General features: G+C 32.0%; 2 protein-coding genes across 3 annotated transcripts in view; both read left to right on the forward strand.

Annotated features, from left to right (window-relative positions):
* LOC143075260 (uncharacterized) overlaps nt 1-3,854 on the forward strand; it is a 35,304-nt gene extending 31,450 nt beyond the window's left edge. For both annotated transcript variants that reach the window (XM_076250624.1, XM_076250625.1), the window contains exon 13: nt 2,303-3,854. In XM_076250624.1, coding sequence (XP_076106739.1) covers nt 2,303-2,391 — 89 coding nt within the window. In that variant the 3' untranslated portion in view covers nt 2,392-3,854. The remainder of the gene's footprint in view (nt 1-2,302) is intronic.
* Nucleotides 3,855-9,005: 5,151 nt separating this feature from the next.
* LOC143075261 (uncharacterized) lies at nt 9,006-23,314 on the forward strand. The gene is made up of 14 exons (XM_076250626.1): nt 9,006-9,022; nt 9,736-9,844; nt 11,513-11,637; nt 12,043-12,169; nt 12,885-13,030; nt 14,233-14,300; nt 14,835-15,064; nt 16,091-16,224; nt 16,848-17,323; nt 17,783-17,865; nt 19,271-19,585; nt 19,718-20,014; nt 20,862-21,024; nt 22,742-23,314. Exons 2-14 carry the CDS (start codon nt 9,791-9,793, stop codon nt 22,828-22,830), a joined length of 2,307 nt encoding a protein of 768 aa, XP_076106741.1. The 5' UTR covers nt 9,006-9,022; nt 9,736-9,790; the 3' UTR covers nt 22,831-23,314.
* The last annotated feature ends 1,044 nt before the right edge of the window (nt 23,315-24,358 follow it).

Here is a 24,358-nt window from a genome sequence, read left to right on the forward strand (position 1 = left end):
AGAAATGATGCATGTTACCATAGAACATGTGCTGTAGCACCCTGTAGGTCCCATTCCAAATTTCTTTTTTTCAAGATGACGGCACCATCAGAAAATCATGCAAGTCTGATTTGGCGAAGCAATTAGAATCTGAGTCTCTTGTGCACTTTCCATACCCTTCTTTGTACCATCACTTTCAACTTGCATCAGAGATGGTATGGTATTGGTTCAATGTATTGATATTAAGAAAGGTAACTTATTCGGTGACCTTGCAGCTGACTTAAAACATATGTTCTGATGAATTTCTATAGCTCACACAGTAGCAGATGTTTTTGACCGCTACGAAATGAACAACTCTATAACGTCTGCCGAAAGGGAACGCTGTACATAGACTACAGCTTCCACCAAAGTGTATAAGATTATTGAGTGGAGAAGTATTCCTAACTGCAAAACTTTGACACATCCCTTATGATTCCACCTGATTTGAGCTTTACATAGGCAGAGCGTTTGTAAATTCCGAAATTGTCAAAGTTATTTTACCAACACTGTTAATGGCTGTATTAACTTGCTTAGCACTCAAGAGGAGACCTAGGCTGATACTGAATTCCTTAAACTTTGACACGAAGTTTAGAGAAATGGGAAAGAGCGGAAGAACAAGCATACAGACCTCTAATACAAATGTGTTTGTTCTGTGTGTTCGTGTTCACTACTATAAATGTATGACACATTCAAGCGAGTTGTAGGTGCAGAAGGGGAGCATTAGCAGTGCAAAGGATGGACGGAGATTTCACCTATTCACTAACTATGTGTCTGTTTCCCCCAACAATTTGTAAACTACTAACTGCTGTACATGCCCGACCGGAAACTTTGTCTCTGTTTGGCGTAGGTAAACAAACTATCTACCAGACTTTGAAGGACACGCACGACTATTTCATAGGTTTTTGGAGTTTCGATTATTTTGCCAAAGATAAAGCCCTTGCTTGTACATGAAAGTTAATTTCAAAGCTCTATGATCAGAAAAATCTCTTTAAAACGATTCCATTATAATTAATATCCAATGCGCGTCAAGTTTGCCGCTAGTAAAGATGTAAGTTTAGTCAGATTACCTCTCTGTGAGGCGGCACTGAAACAGCATGTTGTACGTAATTCGTTTCAAACTAAACACTTGGACCACATTACGCATTGCTAAACCCCCTATTACGTCAATTTTACAATACGACTGGCGATAGTTAAATGATTCATTACACCCCGTGTATTGTAAAGGGCATATGTCAGCAGAATTCTTACAGGATCTTGTGTTTTCATTGAAAGGAAAATCTCCATGTAAAATAGGAGCAACAATACCCTACATGTCCGGAGCTTTGCTCCTGGAAAGTTCAGAATTATGTAGACATTTCAAATCATGTTCCTTGATAGATGAATCAAAACATACTCCTGGCATAATTCTGTTGTGTGGATCTCTTTGATTGAATTTTTGATTGCAACTGTTTTCGAGGTATTGAGTGCTTTTTAGTTTTAAAGAATTACATGAATGAGCTTAGGCAATATACGCCTTCATGATAGTAGGCTTCAGTTAAAAATAATAATAGTTATCCTTTATTGCTAATGTTGAATGTCAACCAGCAATATAACTTCTGTAACTTTAACAGAATATGTGTATCATAGATCAAGTGTTTGAAAAACGCCAATTTACAGAATAAATCGATTTCCTAATTCTTTTTGTTTTACATTTTCGAGGTAATTCATTGTTAATAGATTTGTAAAAATGTCTCTATCTGAAATTTAAACTTAATTGATGTATATATCTTCAAATTTTAAAAGTATGGGAGAAGAAAAAAGAAAAACAGAATTTGATCTTTGACCTTATTTTATGCAAAACTGTCACCACATTTCTTTTTGACGACATCGAAATTTCAAAAGTACTCATTTTTCCGAATCCAATGATATATAATATAGCCATATAGTATGTTTGACGATTAAATCTAAAAAATATTGGGTCTGGTCACCGTACTATAAAGAATAAACAACACGAACCCCACCAAAAACTAAGGGTGATCTCAAGTGCTCCGGAAGGGTAAGAAGATCCTGCTCCTCATGTGGCACCCGTCGTGTTGCTTATATTATAAAAAATCCGGTTAATAGTATCATTCGGTAGGTACCTTACTAATTAACATATTAATTCATTCAAAGCTAATATGTAGAAAGTGTACGTAATAGTAAATACTTTTACTGTTGTATCTTTATCAAACGTATTTTGTAATGTAGTTTGTAAAAATATCAAACAATAACATTATTCTAGATGAGTTTCTTTCTATTTTATCAGGTATCCGATTAACTGGAGGAAATGTAGAGATTGATATTAAATCACCAAGAAAGAAGACTAGTTCACCTCAAAAGGACCAGACTACTTAGCATAACAGCCATGTGCATAGTCAGACAGCACACAATACTAAACAATATTACAATTGTCACATTAATTATAAAAGAAAAGTTAAGGAATTTTTGAATCTATAATTCTTCTGCCTTATCGTATCAATTTTAATTTCTGGATTTTTTTAATTTCACTTAAGTACATCGTTAACACTTTTTTTTGTATTTATTTATTTGAAAGGGATTTAAAGTGCATGTATTGTATGTAAATATAGTATGTTAATATATTCTATGTGCATAGTATGTGAGGAAATTTTGTACTTCAGACAAATACGACTTTTACACAACAGAGACAGCTTTTTTAAATAGGCAATTACTGTCAGATATTTTTCAGTTATACATTTATTTCATATTTGATTTATTACATACTTAAACATTTATTCAAATTACAAAAATTCCAATATAAGACATAAACAATGCAAGGACTCGTTATGATAAAACAGCATTTCGTGCGTATCATATCCGATATCAACAAAAATAAATATAAACAGACAGACAGACAGACAGACAGACAGACAGACAGAGTTTTTCTAGCTCTGTCTGATTTCAAGTTATAGATTGAAATTATTTGGAGATCATCGTTTAACCAATAAAAGAAAAACTTCTGTCAAAAAATCAACAAAATTGTTATTCATGATGTATTATGGTTACAATGTTTAATGTTGACGTTATCTCTTCCTTTTTTGAATAATTTCATGCTTTAGGCATGTGCAATTCAACTTCGTTGAAGGTCAAATATTAAAGTTTGCATGAATACGGATTTAAATTGATTAGGTTGAATTTTCGACTTGCAAGTCAACAATACAAGTGCAACGTTTCGGATTCCTTGACTTTTTATTTATGCAACGACTTGGAGAGTATCGTAATACGAAGAACTCTCATTCTGATACCTGATACATACATCTGTATGCAGAATTCCGTAAATTTCAACAATTCATATGTTTGTCGATTCTTTAAAAACTCAACGCAATTATTAATGAACGCAATAATTTCTGAATTTACAGTATTTTTAAGAAAATTAACAAAACTGACTGATAACAGATAAACATTTTATCTGTATTCTGCTTTTAAATATTTATAAAAATTACACACTTTAACATTGTCTAGTTAGAAGCTCTCGTCCCTTTACGTAATTCAAGATTTAACGTATTGTGTATGTTAAGTTATAGAATTTAGTACAGGGTTGGACTGAAGTTATGAAAATATTATTAAAGAAACAGATTCTTCCACCACATTTCGTGTATTACAACATTTCTCAACTCTCGACAGTTTTAAAGTTTTAAATTTTCAAGACAATATGCAAGCCTTGAATCTTAAAATATGTATGTATCAACTGATATCAAAAGGCGATACTTATGTTATTTATGACATTTTTTATCTGTCTCAAATTGTATAGTACTCATTTTTAGCTTGTTTTGAATGGAATAAACTAGCCTGATTTTTAATTGTAGTTCATTTATATATATTTCGGAGTTAAGTATGACGTCCATTATCACTGATCTAGTACACATGTTTGTTTAAGGACCAGCTGAATCACGACTCGAGTGCGGGATTTTTCGCTGTATTGGTGGTCTTCACTGTGTTATGCTATGGGTTGTTATCTCTTTGACACATTCCCAATCTCCGTTCTCAGTTTTATTAGCAATATCACACAATGTGTTACTTCTATCAAGGCGATGAATGTTTAGTGATGCATTATTAAAGATGAACATATTGCAGTTTCCGATTGACAAATACAGATTTCACTGAATTTCGGTTTTTGTCAACCCAAGAATATTTGTTGTTTAATAACCCATATACTATGGGAGAGTCTTGCTTTGGGAAGGTAAATATGATCATAAATACAGTATGCGCTTAAGGGGTTGAGGCGGTCTCTCTAATAACACAATAAAAATATCTTTTACAAAATATTCTGAATACGATATGCCAGGAATCACATATTGCAATCTAACAAACCTTGTGTTGATGAAAAAAAAGTACACATACTGTACATAAACTTATTAATTGCATGAATAATTAGAACCAGTAAATAAATAACTGCATTGACCTCATTACGCCATCAAGGATAAGCTTAATTTGGTTCTAAATTTACAATTATATATAGGACTAGAATAGACAAATTATTATACATACGAAATTAGTGTTGATAGTAGATATTTGTTGTATCTCATTGTTCATAAATCTACCTTAGCTCAAATCGAGTAAATGTTAGCAATTATAGGTAGCCATACGGCCTCGAACAATGAGAAAATCCTACTTAGATAGTCGGCTATAAAAGGCCTCGACATGAAATACATCACACAGTTCAATTGAAAATAAACAGCCTAATATATAACAAAACAACATACGAAAACCAAATATAACGGGCGTAAACAAACATCAACCACAGAACGACATGGACCTGAGGACATACATATAAACAATGTGGCGGGCTCAAACATGTTTGTCAGCGCTAACAAAGTTAAGTACACAAGCTATGTAGCAAATCTTTCAGGATTTTACAGGTGACATGTTACAATTTATTTATTCCTTATCAATTTCCTCTCTATTTCCATCGCAGATTGAATTTTATTTTTCTGTACAAGCGTCATCGATTGTAGACAAAACGTGCATTTGGCACTATTGAAATCCTGGTATATATGATGAGTTTGTTTTTATCATTCTCCCATTTTACAGAAAAGTCAAATTACTAACTTAAGTTAATCTGCCGTCAAATAAAGAGATGAAATGTTGATTCATTAATCATCTTAATATCTCATCAGTTAGTTTGATACTTTGTAATATGTCTTTCTGTCTGTATTTCTTTCTTCTTTCTTTGTATCGTTTCTTTGAATATAACATTTTTCATAATTTGATGTATTGTATGATCTAGAAAGTCAATTAGAGATGTGTATACGCACATAAAACGGGTCAATGATATGGCTGACAATTGGACCATATTTTGCCGTGATTTATTTTGTATGTTGTATAATGTTTTGGTGATTCATGTTTTTCTTTTTTGTGTAAATTGTGTTTGTTTGTACACTTTTCATACCCTAACCCTTTGTTTGTATGCTTCAAGGTTAAAGATATTTGATTTGTGAACGTTTCTTGTATAAAAATTCACTATAGGGAGAGAGCGAAATGATAATACAATGTATTCTGTCTTTAGACAATCGTAAAAGGCCAACATGATGTATAACTTTGATCTGAGTAATGTGTGTAGATTACCAGAAAGAAATTGTGTGTTGACTCATTGTTGATCTAATTGATCTATACAAATGTGAAGTATGGGATAGAAGGAAAAGATACAATGATTCAGATCAATCTAAATGTTTACAAATTAAAGAAATGATATGATATGGCAACGTTTGTGTACCTCCTAACATAAGAAAATCCAAAAGTATTATACTTCTACCAAATCAATTCTTATAGACATACGTGTGACAGATATCAGTATTTTTATTGTTGTCAATGTGTAATGAAATTATATGCAATGCGGCTGTTACATAAGTAAGAGGCTTTGCTAGTTAGAAAACAAGGTTTAATCAACTATTTTCTGGACAAGGAAAAGCCTGTACCAAATAAATAAATCATAGATAGATGGATTCAAATTTTATATACGCTGGACGCGCGTTTCTTCTACAGAAGACTCATCAATGCCGCTCGAATCAAAATAATACAAATAAAGCACGAAGTTAAAGAGCATTGAGGACCGAAAATCCCTAAACGTTTTGCCAAATACAGCTACGGTAATCTAATCCTGAGGTAGAAAATCCTTAGTATTTCAAAAATTCGAAGTTTTGTTAACAGTTTATTTATAATTATGAAGTCAGGACTATGACGTTGTTTTCCATTCAATTGATGTGTTTGATTTTTACATATGATAATTTTGAATTTTCCTCGGTATTTTTTGTAATTTCATTTTTGAAATTGGTCTTACAAATTGCCAAATCTATCAGGAATGCAGCATTTTGAAATTGTGACATTTATATTTCGATGCAAAAGTTTCACTGATAACGCATCACAATGAAATCAGGTATTACCTCAGAACGAAACTCATCATAGATACCAGAATACGATCGGGTGACTCTGTTGAATTTATATAAATGATGATTGAACAATGATATCGTCCATTATATATTCCTCGTGGGAAATGCATGTACTATGTTGATTTTAACATACAGGTTTATTTAAAAAGTTAAAACAAAGAAAATTCAAAACGGAAAGTCCCTTATCAAATGGCAAATTCAAAAGCTCAACCACATCAAACGAATGGATACCAACTGTTATATTCCTGGCATCTATTGGTATTGGCAATTTCTGATGTAGAAAATGTTGGATTAAATCTAGTTTTAAAGCTAGCTAAACTTGTCACTTGTACCAAGTCAGGAATATGACAGTTGTTAACCATTCGAATGATTTTGACATTTGATTGAGGACTTTCCTTTTTGAATTTCCTTGGAGTTCAGTATTTTGAAAAGACAAGAATATAAAAATGATCATAGAACAATAACAAAATGACGGGATGTTTAAGTACAGAGCAACGTCATTTGTTTCCAAACACACAAAGGCATATAAGGTCACATATAAAGAGAAATAAATTCATATTAATTAGAGATAACTACGTCTAAGGTCATAATAACTAAATATAAGCAAAAAGGTGTGAAGAAAAATTACTTTAAAGCAATGTGAAAAAGATCTTTGGCTCACGCCGAGCAGTAAACTGTCAAGGGCCTCAAAAATTACAAGAGTAAAACCATTCAAACGGGAACACGAACAGTCAAATCAATATAAATAACGAGAAGCGAGAAACATTTACGAAACTTATCAACAAAAGAAAACCACTGAACATAATTTTTCTGACTTACGACAGGTGCAAAAAAAAACGAGCGGGTTTAAACGTGTTAATACAAAGAAATCTTATTGAAAAGAAATGTCTGTATTTGGAATACATGAAACAATTAAATGAAATAAAAGAACGACAACACACTGTACGTAGGGTGCAACATGTTGAGAAGGATCCACTTACCCTTCCGGACATAACCTGAGATAACCCCTAGTTCATTATAAGGTTTGTGTTAATCAGTCTTCAGTTTTCTTCAATTCAATTGTTTGTCTTTTTCTTTTGCAGCCATGGCGTTGTTTATTGTTGACCTATGAGTTTGGATGCACCTTTGGTACTTTTGTCTCTCATTTGGTAGTCATAATTCTTCTTTTAAAATGAATATCTCGCTATTACAAGCGAGATCAATGGTTTCATGAATTCAATTCATATGTGTATTTTATTAAAGTTTTAAACATGCAATATTTTTTCAAATCTGAACGTGATATCGGATTTTTACTTTTGACCTCCAGGTTTTAGATGTTAAATCAAGTGTGATTATCACATACTAGACTTTTTCTTAAATAAATTACCAATATTTAACTTAATCGCAGTATGTACCATTACTTATGTTATCTGGACAAGTTCTCGTTTGCATTAGATAACCTTATATAACAAACACTGATAAAAACATGTATACCTTATTTTCTTTACGTAAAATAAACTTGAATGTTTCATAAATATACAATTTAGGAAAATAACAAATACATAACTGTTACAACGACATTTATTTCTTGTTTTTGGACTATAGTTGAGGGTCTGGATGGGGGGGGGGGGGGTGTCTGTTATTCTGTAAACATTTAATTTTCACCCCTTTTTTCTCTTATCTTCAAAAAATTAACCCCTTTTTTCTCTAATCTTCAAAAAATTAGACCACGCATTTCTCTATTCTTCATTTTTTGCCCGTTATTCTCTAATCTTAATTTTTTAAGGGCATTATTCATTTAATCATTTAACCCCATCCAAACCCTCATAGTTCCAGTATTAATTTAATCTGTAATGTCAATTGGTGCATTTCTTTATCTGATTATTTGACCATACTGTAAATGCATCTTCAATGTGTCAACTATTCAATGAGGGGCAAAAGATACCTCAAACAGTCTACAAACATCATTCTTGTGTAATGATTAGTAATAAGGTGTCGGCGATTATAGTATCAACAGAAGAGAAAATCAAGAGAAAATATGAGCAACCCAACAGTTAGTTCGTCCAGTATCACCTTATTCCTGATATTTTTGGTCTAAAGTAAATAAACAAAAATCTTCGGAAGGACCAATTTTATAACGTATTGATCAATTTCCCTATAACGATTAGAATTCTGTCTAATCGGCAAACAACGCATACCCTGTTAACAAAACCAACAAAAGCAATTCGTAAAGCCTATCAGAGAGTAGTTGGTAACAAAAAATGATCAACGCAAATCAAAATTGATAACGTCTTGGACGATTTCTTTTGTTTATTGTATTTCCTGTATGCGGATCAAATGAAAATAATAAATATATCAGTACACACCCTTTATACATACCAAATAGGTAAATTGAGGCGCTTAGTTTTTGGAAATAACCCAGATAAGGTGAAAAACATTATACTTTTATCAATTTGACTTCGTAATTAATTTGAATGCCAGTTGCATATTTATTTTCTGTGTAAATGTACATAGTGATTGGGGTTTTTATGGTTATATGTGAGCATGTATATTCCTACATGTATGTTTCGAGGCGGGTACCAATGGATAACATAAATGATATGGTAAGCTATACTCTAGATACTTTATTCGTCTTAGGCGCAATTACTAAGAATTAATAAAATTATTGTAACCACTTTTGAAGATGTAATAATTTACTTTTTAAATTCTTGTACACATATCAATTAGTTTAACGTATTTTTTTTAAAGAAGATTGTTCACTTCTTTTATAATATATTCTTCCAGTGATTACTTAGGTATTCATGGTTTTTTTTTAAATTTAGTTTAATTCTTAACACAATTTTAATAGATTACAATATGTCTTCTCTTTTCAATTATTTAAAGGATATAGCATTGGCCTAACATTTATGAATTTAAATTGATTTTGTGTCGTGACGGAAGCCATTCAAAGAGAGAGTTTTATTATAATCAAATTTACGTGACACTCTTTATATTCTCCTGCAGCATCCATTGTAGTAAATAGAAGATCTTTTTTGTTGTAAAAATCCAACTTCGAAATATATTACCCATTAAACGTACGTTAGTAGTGTAAGTACGTTGCTACATGTATGTGGTAAGTAAAAATAACTATTTTAAAACTTAATTTTCAAAGTTATATTTGAATTTGGTTAAACTCGATTATTTCCTATGCATATACAATTGTTTCTTTTTATTACCAGTATCCGAGATCTGATAGCCATTACTTGCTATATTATTAAATTTGACATTTCCATTAATAAAAGATGTTCATACAAAATAATCCCTGCTTATATTTCAGATATTATTTTGTCAATAAGTTGAAGACTTGTGATGATGACGTTGTCACCATCACCATGAGACATCTGCCTACTTTCATGTATCTACTGCCTCTTCTCTTATACTTTTTAGTAAGTCAACTTTTCCTGATATTCACAGACATATTGATAAGTTTGGTACCATCTTACTTTAATACCATAGCACAATCTTTAGATTTTGTCGTTTGCTTAGGGACGTTTAGTTCAAATTTTCCTTGGATTTTTACATTTTTGTTATTTTACTTTCTCCTAATGGCAAACTAAACAGAAGTGTGTTTTTAATTCTATGTATAAAATTTCGCCAAATCAAAAACTTTTGCTTCCCTTTGTGTCCGTTTATTTAGTAAATTTATATATCTTTTCTAGGATTTGTTAATTACCAAAGTACAATCTTTAGATTTTGCCGTTTGCCTAAGGAATTTCAGTTTCAAATTTTCCTTGGAGTTTGACATTTTTGTTATTTTTCTTTCTCCTAATGGTAACTAAATAGAAGTGTGTTTTTTTTAATTTTATGTATAAAATTTCGCCAAATAAAACTTTTGCTCCTCTTTTTTTCCGTTTATATAGTACATTTATATATAATTTCTAGGATTGGATAATTGCTTGTTTATCTATATGTATAAATGTTCCATGTATATTCAGATACAGTTCAATGAGATCTAACTGTATACATTATTTCATTAACGTATAAAGAAGGATCCTTCATAAAGCGCTCCGTTATCAGCATTGAGTATTTACGCCTCGCTTAGGATATTTGTTTGGCCATATGTTGTTTATCTCTTTGTCCCTCGAGCCGCAAGTCCATTATACTAAGTCCGTCCTGTAACAGGTTAAATATTTTGGTTGCGGTAGATTACCATGAAGTTTTGGTAACATCAACTTGAAACTTAGTAACAGTGAGGTGTACTTTTGAAATTACACGCCAAATTATGATTTCGATTTCAATTGCACGGTTCACTAAACCTGTACACAAGTATTCATGTTTACAATTGATATACAGAAATACTCTCTCAAATTAATATAGCCCAAATGCGACCGAACATACTTATACAATATTCGTACAGTATAGTAAAACGAAAATTTTATTTGACGAACTTTAGAAATTGAAAGAAAGACGAGGCGCGTCGAGCAATTTACTATTGAACTTGTATTTTTTTTTATCGTTGAATTTGTTTTTAATGTAATCGTCATTTGACTAAAACGCGGACTGCGATGAGGACAAAAAAATTAACTGCATCACTTGTGCATGTACATGCTCATTATAACATAACCGTTCGATCACAGTAGAAGTAAAATACCTGAAGACTTATAAGTACAATATAGGTGTATTGCGTCGTGTTCCTTTCAACCTGTATTTGTATAGAGGAAAGTCGATTACAAGATAAATTTATAATTGCTTAGGGCTTTGCTAAGTTATGACGATTTTCAATTGCGTAATTGATTTGGATGTGCAACTGTTCTGACTCGAGCATCACTGATTAATAATAAGTAGACGAAACGCGGGTTTGGTGTGTATAAGCCTAGTGATATGATAAGATTTTTTACATTTATTTTGCAATGAAATACACACTTCATGTTATTCCCCAAAAAAACATATTTCCATTTTCAGCAGCGAATATCCTACCATAGATCATTTGTATTCCAATTTGATTTTACACAACACTGTTTACAATTGAAATATACAATGTTTGTTACCAAATTGTCAGTTGAAAGATTTATTTAAATAGTCATCATTTTACATTTTAAATCATACATTTACAGGTGAAGGACGTTTGTACACAGGGCAACATTAAGAATGTAGTTGTTGAAGTTTTGAAATCAAATTGTACTGAAAATGGTGATAATAGATGTATAGATAAATACCTTCAAATTTGCTATAATAATAAGTAAGTACTGTAAAATGAGCTACATGTATTTTCATTAAGTCAATGTATTATAGTAAGGTAACTCTGTCAGTCATTGGATCTTTTAAGTAAAACAATCTAAAACATGATCTGCTGCAACATTAAATTGTTGTAGCTTTCACGGTCTGTGATCCTATAAATTGAATTGTATATTAAACAAAATAACTACCGTGAAACCGTCATTGGAAGACTTACTTTTAGGGAATTCCGTCGTAATTCGGCGCTTAATGTGAACCAATTTCTTCAAAAACAAACTAACACGGTCTGTGATTAGGGTAGTTGGATTAGTATCATCATGACAAAAAACCTCCCATATATTAATATTTGTATCATTTACATACCTCATTTAACATGGTGTCTAAGTGCTTAACTTTTGTTTTTAAACAGACACGACGACATAGGATGTAGCATTAGAATGTCTTCATTTTGTTTTGAACCTACTGACCATAATATAATGAAAACTGATCTGAAAGCTATAGGCGGGAGCAAATTAAGATATGAGTTTTTTGAAGAGGTATCGTATTGTAATGTAAAAGAGTTAGTTCAAGATCAAGAAATATACAACAAACAAATTTGAAAAATAAAGTAACAGATAAATCAATTCAATATTTTAAGAAACTTTTTTGCAATTAAATGCGGATTTCATATTTTTGTCTGCATAAGGCAATAACGTGTGGCATTATCAGATTATTCAAATATGTATCTACATATTAATGCATTTCCTGATAAAAAAAATTATCTTGTTAAACTTTGGCCTTTAAATTGGCAATAATGAGGCATTTGTCATTGCTCTCCATCAATAACTGCGCATAAAATATAAAAATATGATGGTGATATCATGATATGCTTGAGTTGCTGGTGACGTGTTGTTCTGGAAAAACTCAAATCATCATTGACGCTCGAAACCAAAAGTAGTGGAGAAAAATTCAGTTGTGTTTGTCAGAACACTCTAAGGTTTTGTGATACTTTTTTTCTAACCTGAACGATTTCACGAATGAATTTAATTCATTTCCATAACCTTCATGGCCTTGGTCTAAGCAAGCAAAAACACTTTATATTACCCTAACCCCCAGCAAAATGAAAGAAAAAATTATCTTGTCATTGATTTATTTTTTACTTTTGTTGAATTTGAAGACATTGACTACATCAAATAACTGGAAATGAGAAATGTTCTTCATAGATGCATTTACAACAATAAAATCAATAGATATTTGTATGTATATTCACAGATGTCTCGTATTAAAGATATAATAGTAGGAATCACACCGACACCAGCAACTTCACTTCATCCAACGGCAACTTCATGCGAAACAACAAGAATATTAACATCAAATGGATTTAGAGTAAATACAACCAGCACAGATGAAATTTATCAGTAAGGTTTGCGAAGATGTACACACTGGTTAAAAATTTATCATTTAAAACTTAATAGTAAATACAATATAAAAAAAGTCAAAATTGATGTTGTCTTCATACTAACTCTACATCGAGATAAATAGCTGTATATAGTTATTTAACTAGGTTTTAGTCCAACAACAGTTCTGTTTGACTAAAAAACTGAACTTAAACCAAATTGAAGGCTCAGACCAACAGTTCAGCTACTTTATTGAAAACTTTTACATTTGTTAGTTTGATACAGAAAGTACCGGTACCTCATCCTGGCCTCGTTAAACATTAGATTGTATATTTATATAGAAACTAGTTAGTAGTTGTTAGTAATATAAATTATATACAATGTATTATTATTTATCGCTATTTTGTGCATTTTTCTTTTGATCTTTTTTTGTGATAATTTTCATATCATGCTTCTCACTTGAGATGGAAAAATTATCGCTAGAAACTAAGGAGGCCACGTGGCGTTGCTAACGAAATTGACATGAATTTGACAACGTCGTCATAGGTAAAATAGCGATAAACAGATTATCATTGGTCATCTCAACTCGATTGCTTTTCTCACTTTCGCTGTACCAGCTCAAGCGAGAAAATCAATCTCGTTGAGATGATCAACGATAATCTATAAGTATCCATCTTTTCCACATTATTCAATAAGGAGAGAATTTTATATCAGAGAGAAAGACAGAAGAGAAGAGAAAATAATAATAAAAAAGCAAAAACAAAAGCAAAAGCAAAAGCAAAAAAAAACCGAAAAAAAATCCTTGAAATTTCGATTTTTGGCAGCAGTATTTTTTTCTTAACATGCTTAAAATACAACATTAAATAAATCTGGCAAAGTTGGTTTTCCATTGTAAATAATTCATACATACAAACACGAAACAGATATTAAAAATGTACATGTTAGTTTAGGCACAAAACAAGAACAAAAAACAATAAACATGAACATATAACAGTATATTATATAAAATAAATATGGTGGGTGTTTTTTCGTTGTTTTTTTTTTTGTTTTTTTTTTTTTAATTTGTGCAGCCGATTGAGAATCTTAACCATGGCCAGTACAGAAATAGTCGTTTTTTGGCACAACACTTTAATTTTACGAAATGTTTCTCACACTTGTAAGATTTTTACCATAACGTTTACCTAAAACACGATCTACTTGTACTTGAGTTGCTATATTTACAGATTTGAAATTTTAATTGAAGTAGAATGTACAACATCTACATGTGGCGGTCAAAACTGTGAGATATGTGGTGAGTTAAAGCTCAAAAACAAGAATTGTTTTCAGCACAATGGTAGCTAGTATTTTATAAATGATACTGATATATTATCGTTTGTTTAGTATTACCAATGAATGAAATATACCAACATCGAGTTAAAGCAAGAGTTTAAGTATAGTACTTCCATGATTTATTGAAAACCTTTATAAGGCGAACATATTAAAAGCGATCCATGGTCATGAATGAACGGAGATCTTTGGTATAGAGTCAACTATTCAGTTGAAAGTAGATGTCAAAAATTATAGTTTCCAAACAATTAAACAGATAATATCAAATATTTTCAACTTACAGAGAGTAAATGAGATCTTAGAGACAAAAATAATAACCATCTGTTGTATTTCGTAAATCTATTTAAAAAAAAAAAGATACTTCAAATTGAAATAGACAACTCTGATATCGAATAGTTATTGGAGCGAAACAGAACGCATCGAAAAACAATAAATGGACAAAATTTGATAATATTTTTTGATAACAGTTTGTTTAAACCTGAAATAAATATTTTAATAGGACTCTCAACCTTAGAACCCACAGAAATGGTCTCCACGTCGGTTATTACGACCACTGTACCAACTGAAATGGTTTCCACATCGATAAGTATGACCACTGTACCCACTGAAACGGTCTCCACGTCGATTATTAGTAGCAGTCCACTAACAACATTATCAACATTATTGTCGACGTCCTTCTTAACGTTCACTGTAACAAACAATAGAACTATAAATAATTTTAATAAGTCTGTAAGTTACTACTTGTAGTCAGCACTTCTTTGTAAACATGAATTATATTTGATATGGGCATAATTATAAATTAAATGTTTGCAAAACTTATTATTTTTTTTTTTACATAATAGGCTTTTCTAACCTAGGAGTAGATTACTTTAGATGTCTTTGGCAAAATTTTATGAATTGTTGGTCCTCAAAGCTCTTCAACTTCGTACTATAATTTTCCTTTTTAACTTTTATTTGTTTAAGCGTCCTGAAATCTGTGATGAATTTATCTAAATAATTTAGATTACTAGATAAAGCTCTTGTTTCTATTTTTTCTCCTGGTAGATTTATGAATTTATCATTAACTATATAGCTATCGTAAGAAAATTTAAAAAATGTTTCATTATTCATCGAGCATTTTGATAATATTTTATTTAAAACTGTGTTTCACATGGAAATCTAAAATTTTATCACTTTTAACAATATTGCTTTTCAATAGGATTTTATATGTAGATTTAAGATATACCATAAGATTACACATTTAGTGTTGCAAATGAATGTTTTTTCATGTTTAACGTTCAAATTTATCCTGGTTGTAGGATTGCACAACTTACATATCATGTGTTTTTCTCATTTTGTTGTTACCACCTTGATTTGTATTTTCGTAATCGATTGATGAAATTTGAACACTTTTGCCTGAGTTGTTTGCTATATTTTTAGTCTTTTCGGGCTTAATCAGTTTCTGGACGTCTTTAGGGGTTGAATATTGAAAACATTGGCCTCGGTCATATGAGAAACGATATTGACGGTTGATACATGTATGCGCATTCAATGTAGTGACATCGGTAGCCTTAATGTTATTATAGATTTGGTAAAGCCTACATATATTACAACATGTATGAAAACATGCTTTATCAATGACGATGAAAGCTCGATGGTTTATTTATCATTAAACAAACTTAAAATGTGTCCTTGGTGAACATATAAAAATAAATGAAAAAACATATAACATGTATACTGTCATCATAGAGAACAATCATTTTATCTGGTTTTCAGACAAGCAACTTTAAACATTCAGACAATCCAGCTAGTGATGGCAACCAGACCATAACTGTAATCGTGATATCTGTAGCTAGTATATTTGTGATTGTGATTGTGCTGATATTGATATTTATATGTTATAGAAAATAGTAAGTAGCTAACAAACATTTTTAGAACAACACTGATAACAAAGTACAAACTATAAATATATGATGTCAATTAAATGTACTTGTGTATTTATATTGTCGTAACAGATTGAAAATTATACTTTATAAAATGTATCCGTCCGAAGTGTATTTGTTGTATTCTCCTCATCAGGAACGCACAAATCCAGATATTTGAGACGCCAATGATGTACAAGTACCGAAACAAGCATAGAACTGTATGACCAAAATTACGGTTATGATCCTTAGTTTGAAAAGAAAAATATACATAATACTGTGAACACCAAAACAAACGGGACTACAGAAAATATAAAGCCCTAGTAGTTGCATTTGTATTTGGAAATCTCCAACCTTTCTTCAAATTGATATATGTAGTACATATAAAAATATTGTAAAGACTGTGGCAATTTAGTAGCTACCGTTTTAGTATGATGTATTCATCATTTATTTTCAATACTAAGCAATATAAACGTTAACCAAAACAAAATTAATAAAGTGAGAAACTTTCAAATTATCAAATAAGGATAATAATAAATTTAACTCGCATAATTAATTAAATGGGAAATGTTAAATAACAAAAGGAAATTTTCCTTTCTTCATCTGTTAAGCAATCGAAAGACAAAAACTACACCAGCGGAAGATGATAAGAACTACATTGAGAATGAGTATACAGAAGGAGAAGACAGACATTTTAGTACGGACTATTCCAATTGTCTACAACACAATAAAGTTAATCTTCATATAGAAAATGAAGCATGTGATGCCAGTAAGAAAAATGAAATTGAAAATGACCAAAATAACGGCTATACACCAGATGATGAAAATAGTGATGCAGAACTGTCTAAAGAAAATGAAGAACAGAATACAAGAAAGTCAGATGAAGTATCAATCAGTTCTTCTGTAGACAACCAGGAGAATGATAATCCAGAAATAGATTCAAATTCTAAGTCAAACAGTCATAATGCAGACATTCAGTCATGCAAATCAATTGAAGACGAAGACATCGGTACAAGTAATGAAGTTAAAAAGAATGGAGCTATGATAAACTCACATGATGTATCAGGAAATGATGTCCCTTCTTCTGGTAAGATAAAAAACAATGAAATAAATAGTCACCATGTTATTATATTTAACAAATTGATTATCTGTTTCTGGCAACTCTTACCTTATGAGCAAAAATATTCATAAGACAACAATTACAAAAAAATCGTGATTTTTTTTCCATCTGTAGTATACAGCATTAAGTTTCAAATATGAGAACAATGCGAAATGAAAAATGTAAACAATCCAAACAATAAATCTAGCTCCAAAGTTTATGTTTAAAACAAATATGATATGCAGCATAACTTTATATGATATGCAGTAATAACTTGATATGATTTGCATAGTTTCAAATACTTATTTAATTCCATGTTGGTTCGTTTTCCATTACGGATTTCCCGATCTCTATTTTTGGAAAACTAGAAAACCTAAAAAAAAATATTTGATTAATTTCAGTGTATCCTCTAATTTATTTGTATCCTCTAACATATTTCTGTTACAGACAATGGTGACATTGCTCTTAAATCACAATTTAATGGTGAAGAAATCTCAAGTCATCAAGAAATCTCAAAAAATGACATAGAGGTAGTCAGAATATGTAAAGAAAATATCTATCGATTATTACTATTAATTAAAACTTATAAATAGCGTCCGAACCAATCTGTCTTGAGAAAGCAAATTATTGTTCATGGTTTATCTAATAGGACGGAGGCCTTGAGTATTCGTTATAGATCTTCTTTGGTCAAACAGTCCAAATTAGTTTTCCACATCTTATTAGCAATTGACCCGTCCCTGTTTTCAAATCATGTGACACGCCACACTTCCGGTTAATCACGGGAACCACATCCACATAATAGAAAAGCTCATCCACATAAAAGAAAAGCACCTTCGTATAATAGAAAAGCACCTTCGTATAAAAGAAAACCCCCATCGTATAATAGAAAACCACCATCGTATAATAGAAAACCACCATCGTATAATAGAAAACCTCCTTCGTATAATAGAAAACCCCCAACGTTTAATAGAAAACCACCTTCGTATAATAAAAAACCACCTTCGTATAATAGAAAACCACCTTCGTATAATAGAAAAGCACCTTCGTATAATAAAAACCCACCTTATTATAATAAAAAAAAGACACATAAGACAGCTATGGCGTTCCATACTAATCCATGTCAACACAGAAGTGCTGACTACTGGGCTGGTGACCACAGAGTCTAAATGAAGGTTATTAATGCAACTATAGATAACATAACACCTTCAACAATGAGCAAACCAAACCATAATTATTACTATAACCGATATCAGGTCCGTTCGCGCCCAATACATTTTCGCACCCTACACGTTCGCACCTCGCACGTTCGCACCCAAGGTCCGTTCGCACTCTACACGTTCGCGCCCAATTTTAATTCAAACTGGCTACTGATTTTGGACATCTACAAAATCAAATGTTTGTGAGAGATCAATCGACCCCTCAACCTCGTTTACCGGGAACACGATGTTCCAAAGTAATTATTCGGCAATAAAAATAAAGCACGATTGTCAAGATTTTTTTAAACTTAATAATTTACATGCATTTCGTCACGTGTACATAGTTACCTATAAAACTCCTCGCTGATGCTTGCTATACAGTCGAAGAATCAGATAGAAAAATAATATTCAGAGCATATTTTAAATTTTAAAACATTGAACAACATATGTGACTTAGTAGAAAACCATTGGTGTACGACTGACCTTTACCTTTTTTTATAAACAGCTAGATTGTCTTCACTATTAAGGGACGTAACACCACTACTACTAGTAACTAGAATAAGCTATGCCAACCATAGCCCTACATGAAATATACACGGTCTACTTTTTAACTGATACTGTTCTTGTATGTGTAAAAAGTAAGATTACCAATAATCCACGCTGATGCTGGATCTATTTTCTAATTAAACCGTGGTGTTAATCGAATTATATGCTTTTCAATTCCATATTTGTTTTCTAGAATATCAACCAAGCCATAGTGGAAACCTTCATGCATGGTAAAATGAGTGAAATGAGAAGAGACTTGACTGAGCATACAAACAATAATATAAACCAAGTACGAGAAGAGGTTATGACCTTTCAACAGGATATTACAGAAAGAATGGCCCAACAAAGCAATGAATTTAAAGAAGAAATCAATAAAACTACAGAAGACTCGGAGAAGGCAGAAAGAAAACGACAGAGAAAGATGCAGAGACTGAGAAATCAAATTCAAGAGTGCAATGAACGCTTAAGAATGTTTGAAGATAGGAGTGATGAATACATCCCAAATCAGGTATTTGAATAACATTGAACCATTTGTAATAACTTGTTAACTGTTATCACTTCATATAAGTATGCATGAAATATGTGCCACTGGACATGCAAATACATACAGATGTATAATAAGAATTACTTTACTTTTTAGAAACTGCTGGAGGAAGAAGTAGAAGCGAGCGGTGGCAAACACGATGTCGCTTCTAGTGAAATTATTGAGAATAACAAAGAAATACAGTCACTCCGTGATGAAATGAATAGATTAAGTGAAAATCTAACACAACAGATATCACAGCAGAGAGGGGTCATCAGTGGACCCGACACTCCATTGGTTACAAGGACCCAACCCATCACAGAGAGTTCACCTCATTCAAATGATTTATTACGTTCTAAAACCGCCAACGATGATGCATTGAATAGTGGACATAGCGGTCCATTGGCCCCTGATGTAAGAAATCGTTTTATAAAATTATAATTCACACCAAGAAAATATTTAAGAAGATTGTTACATTTTGTTATAACAAAATCGTTGTTTAGATACGTAACATGATTTCACAAAAATCAAAAGTATGTTTTGATCACTTCTGCAATTATACGTCGAATATTATTTCGATTCTTTAAACATACCTGGCTTTAAAATTCTTTATAGCAATCAAGAAAGAAAATTCTTACTCACATATATAGATATAAGTATATGTGATATGTCCCATGGGACACCTCTCCGTCTAAGTCACAATTTGTAAAAGTAAACTATACATGTCTGAGTACGGTGGTCTTCAACACAGAGTATAAACTCATATTTCTATCTATTTGAATATATTAATATGATTGATATGGTTGATTTAAAATGTCTTAAATCATACAACATCAACGTTAATCAACATTAAATATTTTTAACCCAAAAGAACATAAATCAATAGAAGTTATATAGATAAAAGAAAGATGTGGCAAATGAGACAACTCTCAATCCAAGTAACAATTTATAAAAGTAAACAATTGTAGGTCAAGGTACGGCCTTCGACACGTAGCCTTGGTTCACACCGAACAGCAAGCTATAAAGAGTCCCAAAATTACAAGTGTTAAACTATTCAAACGGAAAAACCAACAGTCTTCTATATACAAAAACGAGAAAAGACTAAGAGAATATATATGTATATGCACACAAGTAAACCAGACTTATAAACTATGCCTAATTATAAACATGGACCGATAGGTGAAATTAAAATATCAATACAAGTAAACATAATTTCTAATTCCAAACCTTTAACATAGATATTTTTTACGTTATGTATTAGCAATATTCTGAACTGAAAAAGAAACGAAACAAAAAGAAAAAGAGGCGAACACCTAGTATACGCTTTCCCGGGGACGGTAACGGTACAGTTCATATACAACATGAAGATAATACTATTGCTATTGAGCAGATTGGTCCTATGGAGGTTCAACAAACCAATAGAGGTAGAGTAGGTTTATAAAATATCTGTCAATCAACTGACAAATATTTATGTTATTTGGTTAATGTAAAAAAAAGATGAGGTGTGATTGCCAATGAGACAACTCTCCACAAGAGAACAAATGACACAGAAATTAACAACTATTGATTACCGTATGGCCATCAACAAAGAGCAAAGCCCTTACCGCATCATGGCATGGTCAGCTATAAGGCCCCGACAAAACAGCGAAAACACATCTAACGAGAAAAACGAACGGCCTAATATAAGTACAAATGTACCACATTAACCAAATCAGATGTGACGCCATATAATATATTTGGAGTAAAGTATGCTGTATCGCAGCTTGTAAGAATATATTGAAGTGTTTTTGGGTGATTTCCTGTTAAAATGTTACGGAATGCGACTTTTAAGTTGGTAAATGATATCGATATTATAAATCTAAACACAAAATGCTTGTGAGAAAAGAAATATGCATACAGCATGTATTTAGTGTTAAAAAAACACCACTGGGAAAACTGTTCACGATTTTTTTTTGTTCTGCTGGAATAAACTGTCTGTCAATGCGTGGTGGTTTCGTTGTATTAATTCGGACAATATGTTAAATTTTCAACGTTTTGCTCGAATTTTCTCGCAAAATCTCCAGCTACATGCGTGCATTCAACTCATCAAAACTTGCACATGTATGTTAGCGTGGTACATGTACCTTACATGGAAATGTTCGTACAAAATCTTATAAAAATATATAAAGTATGGTAGGATTGCCAATAAGAGAACTATCCACAAGAGAACAAAGGACGAGAATGTTGAGAACTATGACCAAATCACATACCATATATCAGGTATACAAGGTCCCGCCGTGACAAAATTTAAAACATTCCTAAAACGAGAAAACTTGCGAATTATGTTAAAAAGATTAACAAACGTACATCTTTCTTTGCAAATATATATCTTGTGTATGCCCCACCTACGATAGTAGAGGGACATAAATTGTTCTGGTCTGTGCGTCCCTTCGTTTGTCGTCCGTGTGTCCATGTTCAGGTTAAAGTTTTTTGGTCAAGGTAGTTTTTGATGATGTTGAAGTCCAATCAACTTTAAACTTAGTACACATGTTCCCTTTGATTTGATCTTTCTAGTTTTAATGCCAAATTAGAGTTTTTACCCCAATTTCACGGTCTACCTAACATAGAAAATGATAGTGCGAGTGGGGCATCCGTGTACTATCGACACATTCTTGTTTGTTATATAACAGTAGGAACAAGCACACAGATTTCTTTTTATGCCCCACCTACGATAGTAGAAGGGTATTATGTTTTCTGGTCTGTGCGTCAGTTAGTCCGTCCATTCGTTCGTCCGTCTGTCCCGCTTCAGGTAAAAGTTTTTGGTCAAGGTAGTTTTTGATGAAGTTGAAGTCCTATCGACTTCACTTAGTATACATGTTCCCTATGATATGATTTTTTTAATTTTAATGCCAAATTAGAGGGTTTATCCCAATTTCACGGTCCACTGAACATAGAAAATGATCGTGCGAGTGGGGCATTCGTGTACTTGGGACACATTCTTGTTAGATACACGTTTTGAGAAATTAACAGTGTACTAATAAAGTCATAGACTTTTCACATAATATAGATATATCGAACATACATATGTGTTTTGTGTCAAGATAGATCGTTATTCGTAATAAAAGATTTAATCAAGGTTATTTTTTCTCTCTATTTTATCAGGTATCCGATTAACAGGAGGCAATGTAGAGATCGATATTAAATCACCCAAAAAGAAGAAAAGTTCACCTCAAAAGGACCAGTCCAATTAATATATCAGCCAGGCAAGGGCATAGTCAGACAATAAACAAAACTATACAATATCAATGCTTTAACACTTTTTAAAAAAGAAAAGTTAAAGAATTTGTGTATGTTACTATCAATGTACTGACATTATGTACACAAATGATGAGTTTCTCTTTCATAACGATTGGCACATTTGCGCGGACAGCTTACTTCAGTTTTAAAATAAGTTGCTTTCGAGATTTATTGTCTTATATCGTCGCTATTGTACTGTGATCAGCATAAAACATGTAAAATATACTATTTCTAAAAGACGAGAAATTCCGTATAACACTGTTTATCCGTGTATTTATTATTTGACAGGGTTTTTGCGTTCATGTATTATTTGTAAATAAAGTATGTCAATGTTATATAAGGAATTTTGATATTCCAGAAAGGTATGACTTTATCGTACCAGAAACAGCTACTTCCAAAAATGTTCACTGTCTGATAAAATACAACATATATTACATACCTATAGCATTTACTGTTAATTTGTTCTCGTCTTGAATATGCATGAAATATTTGGCAGTCCAGAGGGGCGTAGCTTGGGTCTTATATATAGTGAGGCAAAAAATTTGAGCCGAGCGGAGCGATGCGAAAATTTTTTTAGGGGTGTTTTAGGGCCTGAAACGCGTTTTCCTGGATTTAAATGTATGATTTGTGATCACAACCTAATGCCATATCGCCATATCGCAACATATCTATATGAGGAAAGTTAGTCTTGATACAACACTGTCTTTTGGGATGACAAGTACTAAATATTAAATAAATAGTGTATTCGTCTCGAAAGTATACCTCTTATGCATTGTATGGGATTCTCTTTTCACATGTAAATAATATGACAGTGTACTATTTTTTGCAATTTTAATAAGTTAACACCTGTGTACAAGTACATGTAGTTATCAAATTATCATTAATGTTAGAAATGTAATGGTCCGAGGCGACGTTTTTTGGTTTCATCAAATTTTCTCATAATCTTCTCTCTACAAACGGTGATATCTCTATGTATGAAGAGACTAGCCAGTCCAGAAAGTCGGTCTTCGGTCATCGTAGATCTGCTCCAATGTTTTAATCGTCTCATCGCAGAGAAAGACCTCTCACAGGGCACGGATCCTACAGGCATTGTGAGCAGCACTCTAAATACTGCATGAACATTGGGATAATAATTGGGGTCTGCAAGTTGAATTGCCGTTTCCAAAGACTGATTACCGGTATCTTTATCTCTGTTTTGGAGTCCGGAACAGAACATTTTCCACCGTTCAAGTTCTCTAACAAACCCTGGAGAGTCTGGCATATCCTCCTCAATAAATCGGATATAATGCTGTCATGATACTAAAGATCTATTATATATTAATTTACCCGGATCCATATTATCCGTGGATTCTGCAGTGACTGTCTTTTTTTTTTAATAAGATATTTGTCCATGATTTCCAATTTTGGATCGTCAACAACTTTTTACAAATTTATAATACCAATGACGGGCGACAATGTATGTTTCCGTAAAAAAGCTTCACA

This window comes from Mytilus galloprovincialis, chromosome 5 (genome assembly GCF_965363235.1).
Source record: "Mytilus galloprovincialis chromosome 5, xbMytGall1.hap1.1, whole genome shotgun sequence".
Classification (NCBI taxonomy): Eukaryota; Metazoa; Mollusca; class Bivalvia; order Mytilida; family Mytilidae; genus Mytilus; species Mytilus galloprovincialis.